General features: G+C 53.4%; 2 protein-coding genes across 2 annotated transcripts; one reads left to right on the top strand and one right to left on the bottom strand.

Annotated features, from left to right (window-relative positions):
- Positions 1-6552: 6552 nt before the first annotated feature.
- Positions 6553-7229, bottom strand: LOC148221155 (feather keratin 1-like). Its single transcript, XM_088179678.1, has 2 exons — positions 7221-7229; positions 6553-6870 (listed from the first exon to the last, which is right to left on the bottom strand). The coding sequence occupies exon 2, from the start codon at positions 6847-6849 to the stop codon at positions 6553-6555; it is 297 nt and encodes a 98-aa protein (XP_088035804.1). The 5' UTR covers positions 6850-6870; positions 7221-7229.
- A 3342-nt stretch (positions 7230-10571) lies between these two features.
- LOC148221154 (feather keratin 1-like) lies at positions 10572-10883 on the top strand. The gene has a single exon (XM_088179760.1). It carries the CDS (start codon positions 10587-10589, stop codon positions 10881-10883), a length of 297 nt encoding a protein of 98 aa, XP_088035886.1. The 5' UTR covers positions 10572-10586.
- The last annotated feature ends 2019 nt before the right edge of the window (positions 10884-12902 follow it).

Raw genomic sequence — 12902 nt, 5'->3', positions numbered from 1 at the left:
AGGCCACAGAAGATCTTTTGAAGTGTTGGAATGGGAGTCCCGAGGCTTTCCCGAGCACGATCACGTCAACACAGGCAGGAGATGTGCCCCATGTGCTGGGGAGGGCTGTGCAGGCAGAGCATGTGGCTCTGGACAAATATGGGAGTGTTTTGACAAACCCCTGGGGGGAAACAAGGCCGTGCCTTTCCACCAATGCAATCCCCTCCTGAGTAGCTGATGACCTCCCTGAATGTGGGCATCCTGCATCCTTCTCCCTCCTGCTGCCTCCCTGCTCAGGCCACCAGTCACTGGGCATTGCCTCTGCAGGCAGCTTTGTTCCATTGCTGCTTTCAAACGGCTTTGCCCAAAGAAATCTTCTTCAGGGAAGACATTTCCTGGTTTATTTGGCAGACTTGTCTCCTCTCATTGCCATCTCTGGCTTACCCCAGCTGCTGCTGTCAGCAGGCTTGTGGACGGAGATTTTTGATCTCCTTCATCCTGTGATTCCTGAAGAAGCCCTTTAGGGTTGGGCCTCACTGCCCTCTATGTCAGAGAAGTCTGTTGGCTTTTGGGGTTGCACCACATTCATCCCTCTCTCCTCTCCCCACATTGCAATTTCCTGCAAATTCTGTACCATAATCTGCAAGGCACACAAGCACGTGCCACTTTTCTAATACACATTGTCAGTCCTGCAAGCATCCCTGACCCATGGAAGAGCTGCCAAGCATTCCTTTTTCCCAGGGCCAAGATGGAGCTGTCCTTGCTGGAGGGGGATTCCTCCCTGCCTTGGCCTGGCCTGCAGACATCATTCACTCCTGGCTTGGCCTCACAGCCAAAGGCTGACACACGGCCAACCCAAAATTAGAGCGTGACTCCCCACTGGTAGGGAGAGTCTCTCCCTGGAGATTTGCCTACTGAAGGATTCCCTGCCCTCCTGGGACGCATCCCAGCTGCCTCCATGTCTGCAGGGCAGGGAAGTGCAGCCCTGCTTGATGTGGTTTGAGAGGTGGCTTTGCACCCAGGGCCCTTCTGAGCACATCCCCTCCCTGAGCATCCCCAGGCCCGTGGTACCACTCCAAGCTCTCATTCACTCGGGACCTGGGCAAGTTTCCAGCTTCTCCAGACGTGCTGATTTGTGCTCCAGGCTGAAGCAGCCTTTGGGTCAGGGGAAAGGAAGCATGATGAAGTGCTAATGCCAGGAGAAGTCATGGCACCTGAAGCCCAGGGCTGTGTCCCAGATGGTGCGGAGATGTTTTCTGCAAACCTTTAACTCTGTAAAGCAGTCAGGAGAGACCCCCACCACAGCCTGAGACAAGCCTCAGGCCAGGTAGATGAGGCCTGTGCATCCCTTCTACCCTCTGCTGGTATGGCTTGAGTATTCTCAGGCAATCCTTGCCTTGGAGCTCGCCCACTGCAATTACAAACAGCACTTCACTGCCCCAAGTCAACACCTGTCTGCACAGGAGCCCTCCTGTACTTCTGCATCACTGCCATGACTCTCCATGGGGTATCTTCTCGTTGTGGCACATGGAAGGATCATGCAAGGCACAGCAGGAATGTCAGAGATGAGGAAATGAAATGACAGTGTTGACAGAAACAAAAGCACAGCTTGTGGCGTTAGGGTGGATATTTTGCTTTGGTGATGAGTCTGTTGGAAAATTACTGTCCTGTGCAGTGACTGTGGGCCTGGGGGAGTGCAGGAGAAGTATAAAAGCAGGAGCTGCTCCTCACTCTCCCATCCAGTCCTCTTGTCTCCATCTCACTGAGAACAAGGTAAGGTTGAAGACTTTTCTCCTCTCACTCCTTCCATTCTTCCTCCTCCTGTTTCCAGCACATACCTGCCCCTTTGTTCTATGCCAGCTCACGGGGTTGCTTATGATGGGAGAGGGACAGGAATGAAAGTGTGCATAGGGAGAGTTTGGGACTTGACTGAAGTGAGTGATGGGATAGGTGGGATTAGCCTGGGCTTGGTTGCTCTTGGCAGGGAATTTGTTGGCTAGATGGAAGGAGAAACCTGTAGGCATCAGTACAACACCTCCAGCTCTTGTTCCCATCTTGGCTTGACAGGGCAGCTGCATGGTGTGGTGACAGGTTACTCCTCAAACACCCCTGATGGTTGGATCCTCTCTGCTCTCTCTCTCAGGTGCATCTGCAGCCCCAAGCCATGTCCTGCTACACCCCGTGCCGGCCCTGCCAGCCCTGTGGCCCCACCCCGCTGGCCAACAGCTGCAATGAGCCCTGTGTCAGGCAGTGCCAGGACTCCACCGTGGCCATCCAGCCCTCGCCCGTGGTGGTGACCCTGCCCGGCCCCATCCTCAGCTCCTTCCCACAGAACACCGCCGTGGGATCCTCCACCTCTGCTGCTGTTGGCAGCATCCTCAGCTCTCAGGGAGTGCACATCAGCTCCGGGGGCTTTGGCCTCTCAGGCTTGGGCAGTGGCCTCTGTGGCACCAGGTGCTTCCCCTGCTAAAGCTGCTCCCTGCACTCTGGCCCCCACCTGCATCCCCCTCTTTTGCCTCTTTTGACTCATTAAATTCTGCTGCATCCCAGCCCCTGCCTTTGTGTCGTCCTTTGCCCTGCAGACACTCTCCCAGGGCACAGATGTTGCCCCAGGGCTGTTTCTGGGAGGGGGTTCTTGGCGCTGGTTTTGCCCTGGCTGTCAGCACAGGCTGGCATTGGGTGTGCCCAGTGTGCCCTGAGTGACCCTCTGGGTTCTGACTTTCTCTGCCTCTTTCCATCAAAATGGAATTCCTCTAAACTGTTCAGTGGCTCACTTGTACTTTCTGCACACACTTTTTCATTGTCTCTCACTCAGCTCAGCACTGCATCGGAAGTACCAAGCAGTGAATGTGTAACTGCAGGGACACAGGTTCCAGCTTCCCATCAAGTGCCAGGCAAACCCTTCCTAACAATGTTGTGCCACTACTTCAGTTGCTCACAGTTCCATTAAAACTCACCCTGAACACTTCCCATGATGGGACATGCCATTTTCCATTTCCCACCACATCATTAACTTCTTCCATCTACCTCTCCCTATTGCAGTTTCACAGTGGTGCTCCCTGTCTGGTTACTGCAGGCCTTGATAAAATGTCTCTCTGCAACTTCCTTATCTGTCCCCTTCACATCTTGAAATGCTGCAATAAGGGCTTCCCAGAGCCTGCTCTTCTCATGCCTGAAAAAGTTCAATTCCCTCAGCCTTTCTCCATGGCAGGGACGATGCATCCATGTGATCATTTTTGCAGCCCTTGTCTGGAGCTGCTCTAACAGGTCCATGACTATTTGAACTGGGGTCTCCAGACTGGACACAACAATCAGGTGGGGTCTAACGAGAGCTGACTTGCTGGCCAGATTTCTGTTTGGCAGACCAGGACATGTTTGAATTTCTGGATGTCAGGAACACATTGCTGGCTCATGTCCAATTTTTTTACCTCCATTATTTCTGGCTCCTTCTCTGCAGGGCTGGTCTAGACCATTTCTCTTCCTGTCTTGGCCTTGTTGAAGTTCCTGAGTTTCACATGGGACCCTTCTCAAATCTCTGAATTAAAACACTTTCCTCAAGCCTCAGCTTGGTGTCATTCACAACTCCTTGAGCGTCCACTCTGTGCCACTATCTCTGTTATTGATGAACATATTAATAAATATTGGACCCTGTATTGATCCCTGATGGACACCAGTCATCACGGGTTTCCACTTGGACGCATATAAATCCTTGGATGCTCCCAAAATTCTCCTGGAACACTGTAACTTGCAGGTGAGGGAGGAAGCCATGACTCCAACTGACCCTCTGACCATCAGATCCAGCTTTGCTCAGACCTCCCTCCTGGCCTGGGGGCTCATTCTGCAGAAGGGCATGTGGCCACTGCTGACATTGGCTGAGAAGCCTGGGCTGTGGAGGGCCCTGGAAGGGCAGAAACCCCAAAAGTCTCCTGGAAGTGGATAGGAGGAGACAGGAATAGAAGGGAAACTTTATCTTGCCCTGGCTGCCATCATTCTTTGGGGGAGATGCAAACCAAGAAAAGCCCCAGGGTATAACAGGAGATGGAATGGAGGACCAATTGTTTTGATCTGATTATTAAGAAGTGCCTCTGCCCAAATTAGGGTGCAGATGAGACCGTATGCCAAAGTCAATTGTATGGATTTTATTTAATGGTAAATGTGAGGTAGAGACACATAGAAAGTAATAGGAGCGAGAAGGGTGGGAGAGAGGAAGAGAATGAGACAGTTTAAATTGAAAGATATCAACTGGATCCAGTGGCATCCTGATGGATTTTCCTTCTGGTCTTGTCAGTGTTGGGGGTTCCTGAGTCATTCTTCTGGGGTATCACCTTGGGACACTCCAAGTTCTTGGTATCCTCAGGGTGTAGATACAATTCCCATGGCTTAGGAACGAATGTGCATAAGCAGTTGCTTCCTTTCCCACAGCAGGAATTTTTGTCTGGATGCAGTTAAAAAGGATGCTCCCCAGATCGGCCTGGACACGCCTGGAATTTTCACCTTTCAGTTGCAAATTCCTCTCCCTGTTCTTATCTCCAGTTCCCCCTGTAGTGGCTTATCTTATTCTGTGGCCTTGACAGTGTTTAAGGCAATTGTGGTCTTTAAGTCTCTTACACCAGTCTGCACTGGTGCTGACTGGGCTGGAGGTCATTGTCTTCAGAGCAGCCAATATTGTTCTGTGCTTCAAATGTGTGGCTAATCCAGTGCAAAGGACACAACAAAGCCTGACCTGTGCTGCACAGAACACCATCAAGATCTTCTCTCTTTCTCACACTGCATCACCCACAGTGGAGGCCAGGAGTGGGCAAGCAGCTGGAGCTGATACAACCAGGACAAACGACCCCAACCGACCAAAGGGCTATTCCAGGCCATGTAGAATCACTTAGGTATGAAAAGGCTTTTCAGATTAAGGGGTCCAACCATTAACCTGGCTCTTCCAAGCTCAGCACTAAACCATGTCCCCAAATGTCACAACAAAAGATGTCTTTTAAATCCCTCCAGGGATGGTGATTCCACCATGATATAATAGCAGATATAATATCATGTTTAGCAATAAAGCTGTGGACAGTCTCCCCAGAGTAGCCATTGTTTGGACATTGTTTGGCATTGGTCTGCTGGTGCCAAGTGACAGCCTTGGAAGCGCGTGGTTTTCTCTTTTTTCTCTCATCCCTTCATAGAATGTCCTCACCTTGACACCCGGCTAAGTCACTCTCTTGCTTTTCCAATTCTCCCCCTTCCCACTGGGTGAGCAGATCATGAGAAGCACTGCTCAGTGCTGGTCATAAAGCCACACAGATCCACAGGCACTGCTTTTCCTCCTTGCCATGCTCCTTCCTTGTCTCTGCCCAGAGCTTCCTAGGAAGGTTTTTGGAGAGATGGAGGCAGGAAAAGACACTGGGCAGGAAGAGAGGCAGCGGGTGTGGGCTGAGTGACTCAAAGGGTTGTCCAGAAGCTGCTGAGGGAGGCCTGAACGTCTGCAGGACACAGTGGGCACAGTGACACACATATCCCCAGAGCCCTGAGGGGCAGCTGACATGGGACCAGCCAGCCCTGTCTCCCCACACTTCCCTCAGCCCCTGGCAGGCCCAGGGAAAGGGGCTCTTGCAGTCACCACATCAGAACAGGGGTGACTGTCCCGACTGTGCCCTGGCACCGAGGGCTGGCACCAGCAGCCTGGGCTGTGAGCAGCAGTGGAAGCAGGAGAGGGGTGGGAGCCACGATGCTGCTCTGCTCAGCACTCGCCTGCTGCCAGCCCAGTCTTGGGCACAGGCTGAAATGCAAGAGCCACCAGGAACAAGCAGGGTGAGTTTGCTGCAAGGTGACCAGGATGGTGAAGAGGTTAAAACACTTGGCTTAGGCCCAGAGATTGCTGAGTGTGGAGACAAGAATGGTTTGGTTAGAGACAGAAAATCATCCTTGGAGTAAACAAGGTCAGGGAAGAGGTTTGGTTCATTTTAGCACCTCCAGATATGTCAAGCACGATAGAAAGCAGCAATACCGTGATAAAGCACATTGAGCTCCCACATCTTAAAAGGCACTCAAACACATTCCCCTAAATCTCTCCAACAGAACCATACCTGAGCAACATCTCCCTCCCTGGGAGTCTTAGGAGACCAACAACAGGGAAAGGATGACACAGAGGCGTGGGCTCAGATGCAACAGAAATTTAATGAGTCAAAAGATGAGAACAAGTTCACTGTGAGTGGAGACATCAGTGCAGAGAGCACGAGGGTCATCTTAGAATCTCCATGCCATGGCTGTGGCAGAGATGGCAGCAGGTGTCCCTGTGCCTGAGCCAGAGAGGGACAGGGCCAGCAGGTTGTCCCCAGGATGGCTGTGTGGGGTTCAGAGGGCAGGGGAGCACAAGGCAAGAGGGACACAGGAGGGAAAGGAGAGAGGGGCAGAGGGCAGAGGCAGGCATGGGCTGTGCTTGCCCAGAGCCCAGGCTGGCCCCATCCTTGTGCCAGAGCTGCTGGGCTTGCTCAGCCCCTGGGGAAGCAAAGAGCCGATGCTGCGTCCCCAGGGCGCTCCCATGCTGGCAGTCCCTGGCTTCCTTGCCCAGGGCCATGGCCAGCAGCTTTAGCAGGGGAGGCACCTGGTGCCACAGAGGCCACTGCCCAAGCCTGAGAGGCCAAAACCCCCGGAGCTGATGGGCACTCCCTGAGAGCTGAGGATGCTGCCAACAGCAGCAGAGGTGGAGGATCCCACCACGGTGTTCTGTGGGAAGGAGCTGAGGATGGGGCCGGGCAGGGTCACCACCACGGGCGAGGGCTGGATGTACACGGTGGAGTCCTGGCACTGCCTGACACAGGGCTCATTGCAGCTGTTGGCCAGCGGGGTGGGGCCACAGGGCTGGCACCGGGTGTAGCAGGACATGGCTTGGGGCTGCAGATGCACCTGAGACAGAGAAGAGGGAAGCAGAACGTGAGGGGTGTTTGAAGAGCAGCCTCTCCACACCATGAGGGAGATCCTTTCTCTCAGCTCCTTTCAGCACCACCAAGAAGGTCAAAGCCACGGATGACCTCCCCCCCCCCAGCCCAGAGCTCAGGAGACACCTCGCTCTGTATCCAGCCTTTCTCCACAATACACCTGCCCTCTCCCATGGGAAGCAGCCTCAAGACACAGCAGGGAACAAGGAGGGAGGTGCATGAATAGAAATCCCAGAGAAGTACGAGGTGGAAGAGAAAGGCAAGGAGGAAGGGCACAAGGAGAACCCAGAGGAAGACAAGAAAAGGCTGAAAACTCACCTTGTTCCCAACAAGATGGAGCTGAAGGAGTGGATGGGAGAGTGAGGAGAAGCTCCTGCTTTTATAGTGCTCCTGCACTGCCCCAGGCCCACAGTCACTGCACAGGGGCAGTAATTTTCCTACACACTCATCCCCAAAGCTCACTGTCCTCCCAAATGCCCCAGGTTGTGTTTTGGTTTCTGTCAACGCTGCCATTTCATTTCCTCATTGCTGACATGGCCATTAGGCCACAGAGGATCTTTTGAAGTGTTGGAATGGGAGTCCCGAGGCTTTCCCTGTAACATTGACTGGCGCTGTGCTTGAGACAGAAAACACAGTAATGTATGGTCCTTGTGACAAAAAGCCTCTTTATTGTTCTGACTTCACCTTAAATACCTTTCTTAATGTTCCCGGGTAAGCTCCTGTAATTGTTTCAAAGTTCTGGCTGCTCAGCTCTCTCACCAATGGCCTCTGCAGCTTGCACTGGAACTCATTGAATCACATCCTTGTCTATCTCCAATTCTATCCTATCTCTGTTTTCTGGGGGCCCGCCTATTAGGCAAGGCCACTTCTCCTATCAATGGCCAAATGCACTGCCCACTACAAGCCAGCTTATACTATGGCAATTTCCGAGCACAATCACGTCAGCACAGGCAGGAGATGTGCCCCCATGTGCTGGGGAGGGCTGTGCAGGCAGAGCATGTGGCTCTGGACAAATATGGGAGTGTTTTGACAAACCCCTGGGGGAAAACAAGGCCGTGCCGTTCCACCAATGCAATCCCCTCCTGAGTAGCTGATGACCTCCCTGAATGTGGGCATCCTGCATCCCTCTCCCTCCTGCTGCCTCCCTGCTCAGGCCACCAGTCACTGGGCATTGCCTCTGCAGGCAGCTTTGTTCCATTGCTGCTTTCAAACGGCTTTGCCCAAAGAAATCTTCTCCTTCAGGGAAGACATTTCCTGGTTTATTTGGCAGACTTGTCTCCTCTCATTGCCATCTCTGGCTTACCCCAGCTGCTGCTGTCAGCAGGCTTGTAGACGGAGATTTTTGACCTCCTTCATCCTGTGATTCCTGAAGAAGCCCTTTAGGGTTGGGCCTCACTGCCCTCTATGTCAGAGAAGTCTGTTGGCTTTTGGGGTTGCACCACATTCATCCCTCTCTCCTCTCCCCACAATGTAATTTCCTGCAAATTCTGTACCATAATCTGCAAGGCACACAAGCACGTGCCACTTTTCTAATACACATTGTCAGTCCTGCAAGCATCCCTGACCCATGGAAGAGCTGCCAAGCATTCCTTTTTCCCAGGGCCAAGATGGAGCTGTCCTTGCTGGAGGGGGATTCCTCCCTGCCTTGGCCTGGCCTGCAGACATCACTCACTCCTGGCTTGGCCTCACAGCCAAAGGCTGACACACGGCCAACCCAAAATTAGAGCGTGACTCCCCACTGGTAGGGAGAGTCTCTCCCTGGAGATTTGCCTACTGAAGGATTCCCTGCCCTCCTGGGACGCGTCCCAGCTGCCTCCATGTCTGCAGGGCAGGGAAGTGCATCACTGCACTTGGTGTCGTCTGAGATCAGGTTTTGTAACCAGGACATTTCTGGGCACATGCCCTCCCCATGCATGTGGCACCTCAGGATCCTGCCAGGCCAAATCCTTTGAGCAGATCAACTCCTTTTCCACGAAAAGCATCCTCAAGCACAGGGCTGTCCCACACACCAGAGCTCCAGGCAGCCCCAAAGGCCATTGCCCTCAGCCTGATGGGCTTGGCAGCACTGGGGTATTCTCAGAAGGGAGAGTGTGTATTTCAAAACTGGGCAGGACTCTGTGTGTCCCCGAGGTCAAGGTGCAAGGGGTGCAGCCAAAGTGCAGTATGGGGTGAGGAGAGGGTGAGAAAGAGAGGAATGTCCCAAAGCCAACACATGCCTCAGGTGGGAAGAGGAGAGGCACCTGATGCCAGAGGACTTGTAGAGGAATCAAGGCGTTTTGAGAGGACAGTGCTCTCCGTCCACAAGCCTGCTGACAGCAGCAGCTGGGGTAAGCCAGAGATGGCAATGAGAGGAGACAAGTCTGCCAAATAAACCAGGAAATGTCTTCCCTGAAGGAGAAGATTTCTTTGGGCAAAGCCGTTTGAAAGCAGCAATGGAACAAAGCTGCCTGCAGAGGCAATGCCCAGTGACTGGTGGCCTGAGCAGGGAGGCAGCAGGAGGGAGAGGGATGCAGGATGCCCACATTCAGGGAGGTCATCAGCTACTCAGGAGGGGATTGCATTGGTGGAACGGCACGGCCTTGTTTTCCCCCAGGGGTTTGTCAAAACACTCCCATATTTGTCCAGAGCCACATGCTCTGCCTGCACAGCCCTCCCCAGCACATGGGGGCACATCTCCTGCCTGTGCTGACGTGATTGTGCTCGGAAATTGCCATAGTATAAGCTGGCTTGTAGTGGGCAGTGCATTTGGCCATTGATAGGAGAAGTGGCCTTGCCTAATAGGCGGGCCCCCAGAAAACAGAGATAGGATAGAATTGGAGATAGACAAGGATGTGATTCAATGAGTTCCAGTGCAAGCTGCAGAGGCCATTGGTGAGAGAGCTGAGCAGCCAGAACTTTGAAACAATTACAGGAGCTTACCCGGGAACATTAAGAAAGGTATTTAAGGTGAAGTCAGAACAATAAAGAGGCTTTTTGTCACAAGGACCATACATTACTGTGTTTTCTGTCTCAAGCACAGCGCCAGTCAATGTTACAGGGAAAGCCTCGGGACTCCCATTCCAACACTTCAAAAGATCCTCTGTGGCCTAATGGCCATGTCAGCAATGAGGAAATGAAATGGCAGCGTTGACAGAAACCAAAACACAACCTGGGGCATTTGGGAGGACAGTGAGCTTTGGGGATGAGTGTGTAGGAAAATTACTGCCCCTGTGCAGTGACTGTGGGCCTGGGGCAGTGCAGGAGCACTATAAAAGCAGGAGCTTCTCCTCACTCTCCCATCCACTCCTTCAGCTCCATCTTGTTGGGAACAAGGTGAGTTTTCAGCCTTTTCTTGTCTTCCTCTGGGTTCTCCTTGTGCCCTTCCTCCTTGCCTTTCTCTTCCACCTCGTACTTCTCTGGGATTTCTATTCATGCACCTCCCTCCTTGTTCCCTGCTGTGTCTTGAGGCTGCTTCCCATGGGAGAGGGCAGGTGTATTGTGGAGAAAGGCTGGATACAGAGCGAGGTGTCTCCTGAGCTCTGGGCTGGGGGGGGGGGAGGTCATCCGTGGCTTTGACCTTCTTGGTGGTGCTGAAAGGAGCTGAGAGAAAGGATCTCCCTCATGGTGTGGAGAGGCTGCTCTTCAAACACCCCTCACGTTCTGCTTCCCTCTTCTCTGTCTCAGGTGCATCTGCAGCCCCAAGCCATGTCCTGCTACACCCGGTGCCAGCCCTGTGGCCCCACCCCGCTGGCCAACAGCTGCAATGAGCCCTGTGTCAGGCAGTGCCAGGACTCCACCGTGTACATCCAGCCCTCGCCCGTGGTGGTGACCCTGCCCGGCCCCATCCTCAGCTCCTTCCCACAGAACACCGTGGTGGGATCCTCCACCTCTGCTGCTGTTGGCAGCATCCTCAGCTCTCAGGGAGTGCCCATCAGCTCCGGGGGTTTTGGCCTCTCAGGCTTGGGCAGTGGCCTCTGTGGCACCAGGTGCCTCCCCTGCTAAAGCTGCTGGCCATGGCCCTGGGCAAGGAAGCCAGGGACTGCCAGCATGGGAGCGCCCTGGGGACGCAGCATCGGCTCTTTGCTTCCCCAGGGGCTGAGCAAGCCCAGCAGCTCTGGCACAAGGATGGGGCCAGCCTGGGCTCTGGGCAAGCACAGCCCATGCCTGCCTCTGCCCTCTGCCCCTCTCTCCTTTCCCTCCTGTGTCCCTCTTGCCTTGTGCTCCCCTGCCCTCTGAACCCCACACAGCCATCCTGGGGACAACCTGCTGGCCCTGTCCCTCTCTGGCTCAGGCACAGGGACACCTGCTGCCATCTCTGCCACAGCCATGGCATGGAGATTCTAAGATGACCCTCGTGCTCTCTGCACTGATGTCTCCACTCACAGTGAACTTGTTCTCATCTTTTGACTCATTAAATTTCTGTTGCATCTGAGCCCACGCCTCTGTGTCATCCTTTCCCTGTTGTTGGTCTCCTAAGACTCCCAGGGAGGGAGATGTTGCTCAGGTATGGTTCTGTTGGAGAGATTTAGGGGAATGTGTTTGAGTGCCTTTTAAGATGTGGGAGCTCAATGTGCTTTATCACGGTATTGCTGCTTTCTATCGTGCTTGACATATCTGGAGGTGCTAAAATGAACCAAACCTCTTCCCTGACCTTGTTTACTCCAAGGATGATTTTCTGTCTCTAACCAAACCATTCTTGTCTCCACACTCAGCAATCTCTGGGCCTAAGCCAAGTGTTTTAACCTCTTCACCATCCTGGTCACCTTGCAGCAAACTCACCCTGCTTGTTCCTGGTGGCTCTTGCATTTCAGCCTGTGCCCAAGACTGGGCTGGCAGCAGGCGAGTGCTGAGCAGAGCAGCATCGTGGCTCCCACCCCTCTCCTGCTTCCACTGCTGCTCACAGCCCAGGCTGCTGGTGCCAGCCCTCGGTGCCAGGGCACAGTCGGGACAGTCACCCCTGTTCTGATGTGGTGACTGCAAGAGCCCCTTTCCCTGGGCCTGCCAGGGGCTGAGGGAAGTGTGGGGAGACAGGGCTGGCTGGTCCCATGTCAGCTGCCCCTCAGGGCTCTGGGGATATGTGTGTCACTGTGCCCACTGTGTCCTGCAGACGTTCAGGCCTCCCTCAGCAGCTTCTGGACAACCCTTTGAGTCACTCAGCCCACACCCGCTGCCTCTCTTCCTGCCCAGTGTCTTTTCCTGCCTCCATCTCTCCAAAAACCTTCCTAGGAAGCTCTGGGCAGAGACAAGGAAGGAGCATGGCAAGGAGGAAAAGCAGTGCCTGTGGATCTGTGTGGCTTTATGACCAGCACTGAGCAGTGCTTCTCATGATCTGCTCACCCAGTGGGAAGGGGGAGAATTGGAAAAGCAAGAGAGTGACTTAGCCGGGTGTCAAGGTGAGGACATTCTATGAAGGGATGAGAGAAAAAAGAGAAAACCACGCGCTTCCAAGGCTGTCACTTGGCACCAGCAGACCAATGCCAAACAATGTCCAAACAATGGCTACTCTGGGGAGACTGTCCACAGCTTTATTGCTAAACATGATATTATATCTGCTATTATATCATGGTGGAATCACCATCCCTGGAGGGATTTAAAAGACATCTTTTGTTGTGACATTTGGGGACATGGTTTAGTGCTGAGCTTGGAAGAGCCAGGTTAATGGTTGGACCCCTTAATCTGAAAAGCCTTTTCATACCTAAGTGATTCTACATGGCCTGGAATAGCCCTTTGGTCGGTTGGGGTCGTTTGTCCTGGTTGTATCAGCTCCAGCTGCTTGCCCACTCCTGGCCTCCACTGTGGGTGATGCAGTGTGAGAAAGAGAGAAGATCTTGATGGTGTTCTGTGCAGCACAGGTCAGGCTTTGTTGTGTCCTTTGCACTGGATTAGCCACACATTTGAAGCACAGAACAATATTGGCTGCTCTGAAGACAATGACCTCCAGCCCAGTCAGCACCAGTGCAGACTGGTGTAAGAGACTTAAAGACCACAATTGCCTTAAACACTGTCAAGGCCACAGAATAA

This window comes from Sturnus vulgaris, chromosome 27, assembly GCF_052056855.1.
Source record: "Sturnus vulgaris isolate bStuVul1 chromosome 27, bStuVul1.hap1, whole genome shotgun sequence".
NCBI lineage: Eukaryota > Metazoa > Chordata > Aves > Passeriformes > Sturnidae > Sturnus > Sturnus vulgaris.
The sequence above is the reverse complement of the archived record's forward strand: the minus strand, read 5'-3'. Positions and strand labels throughout refer to the sequence as shown.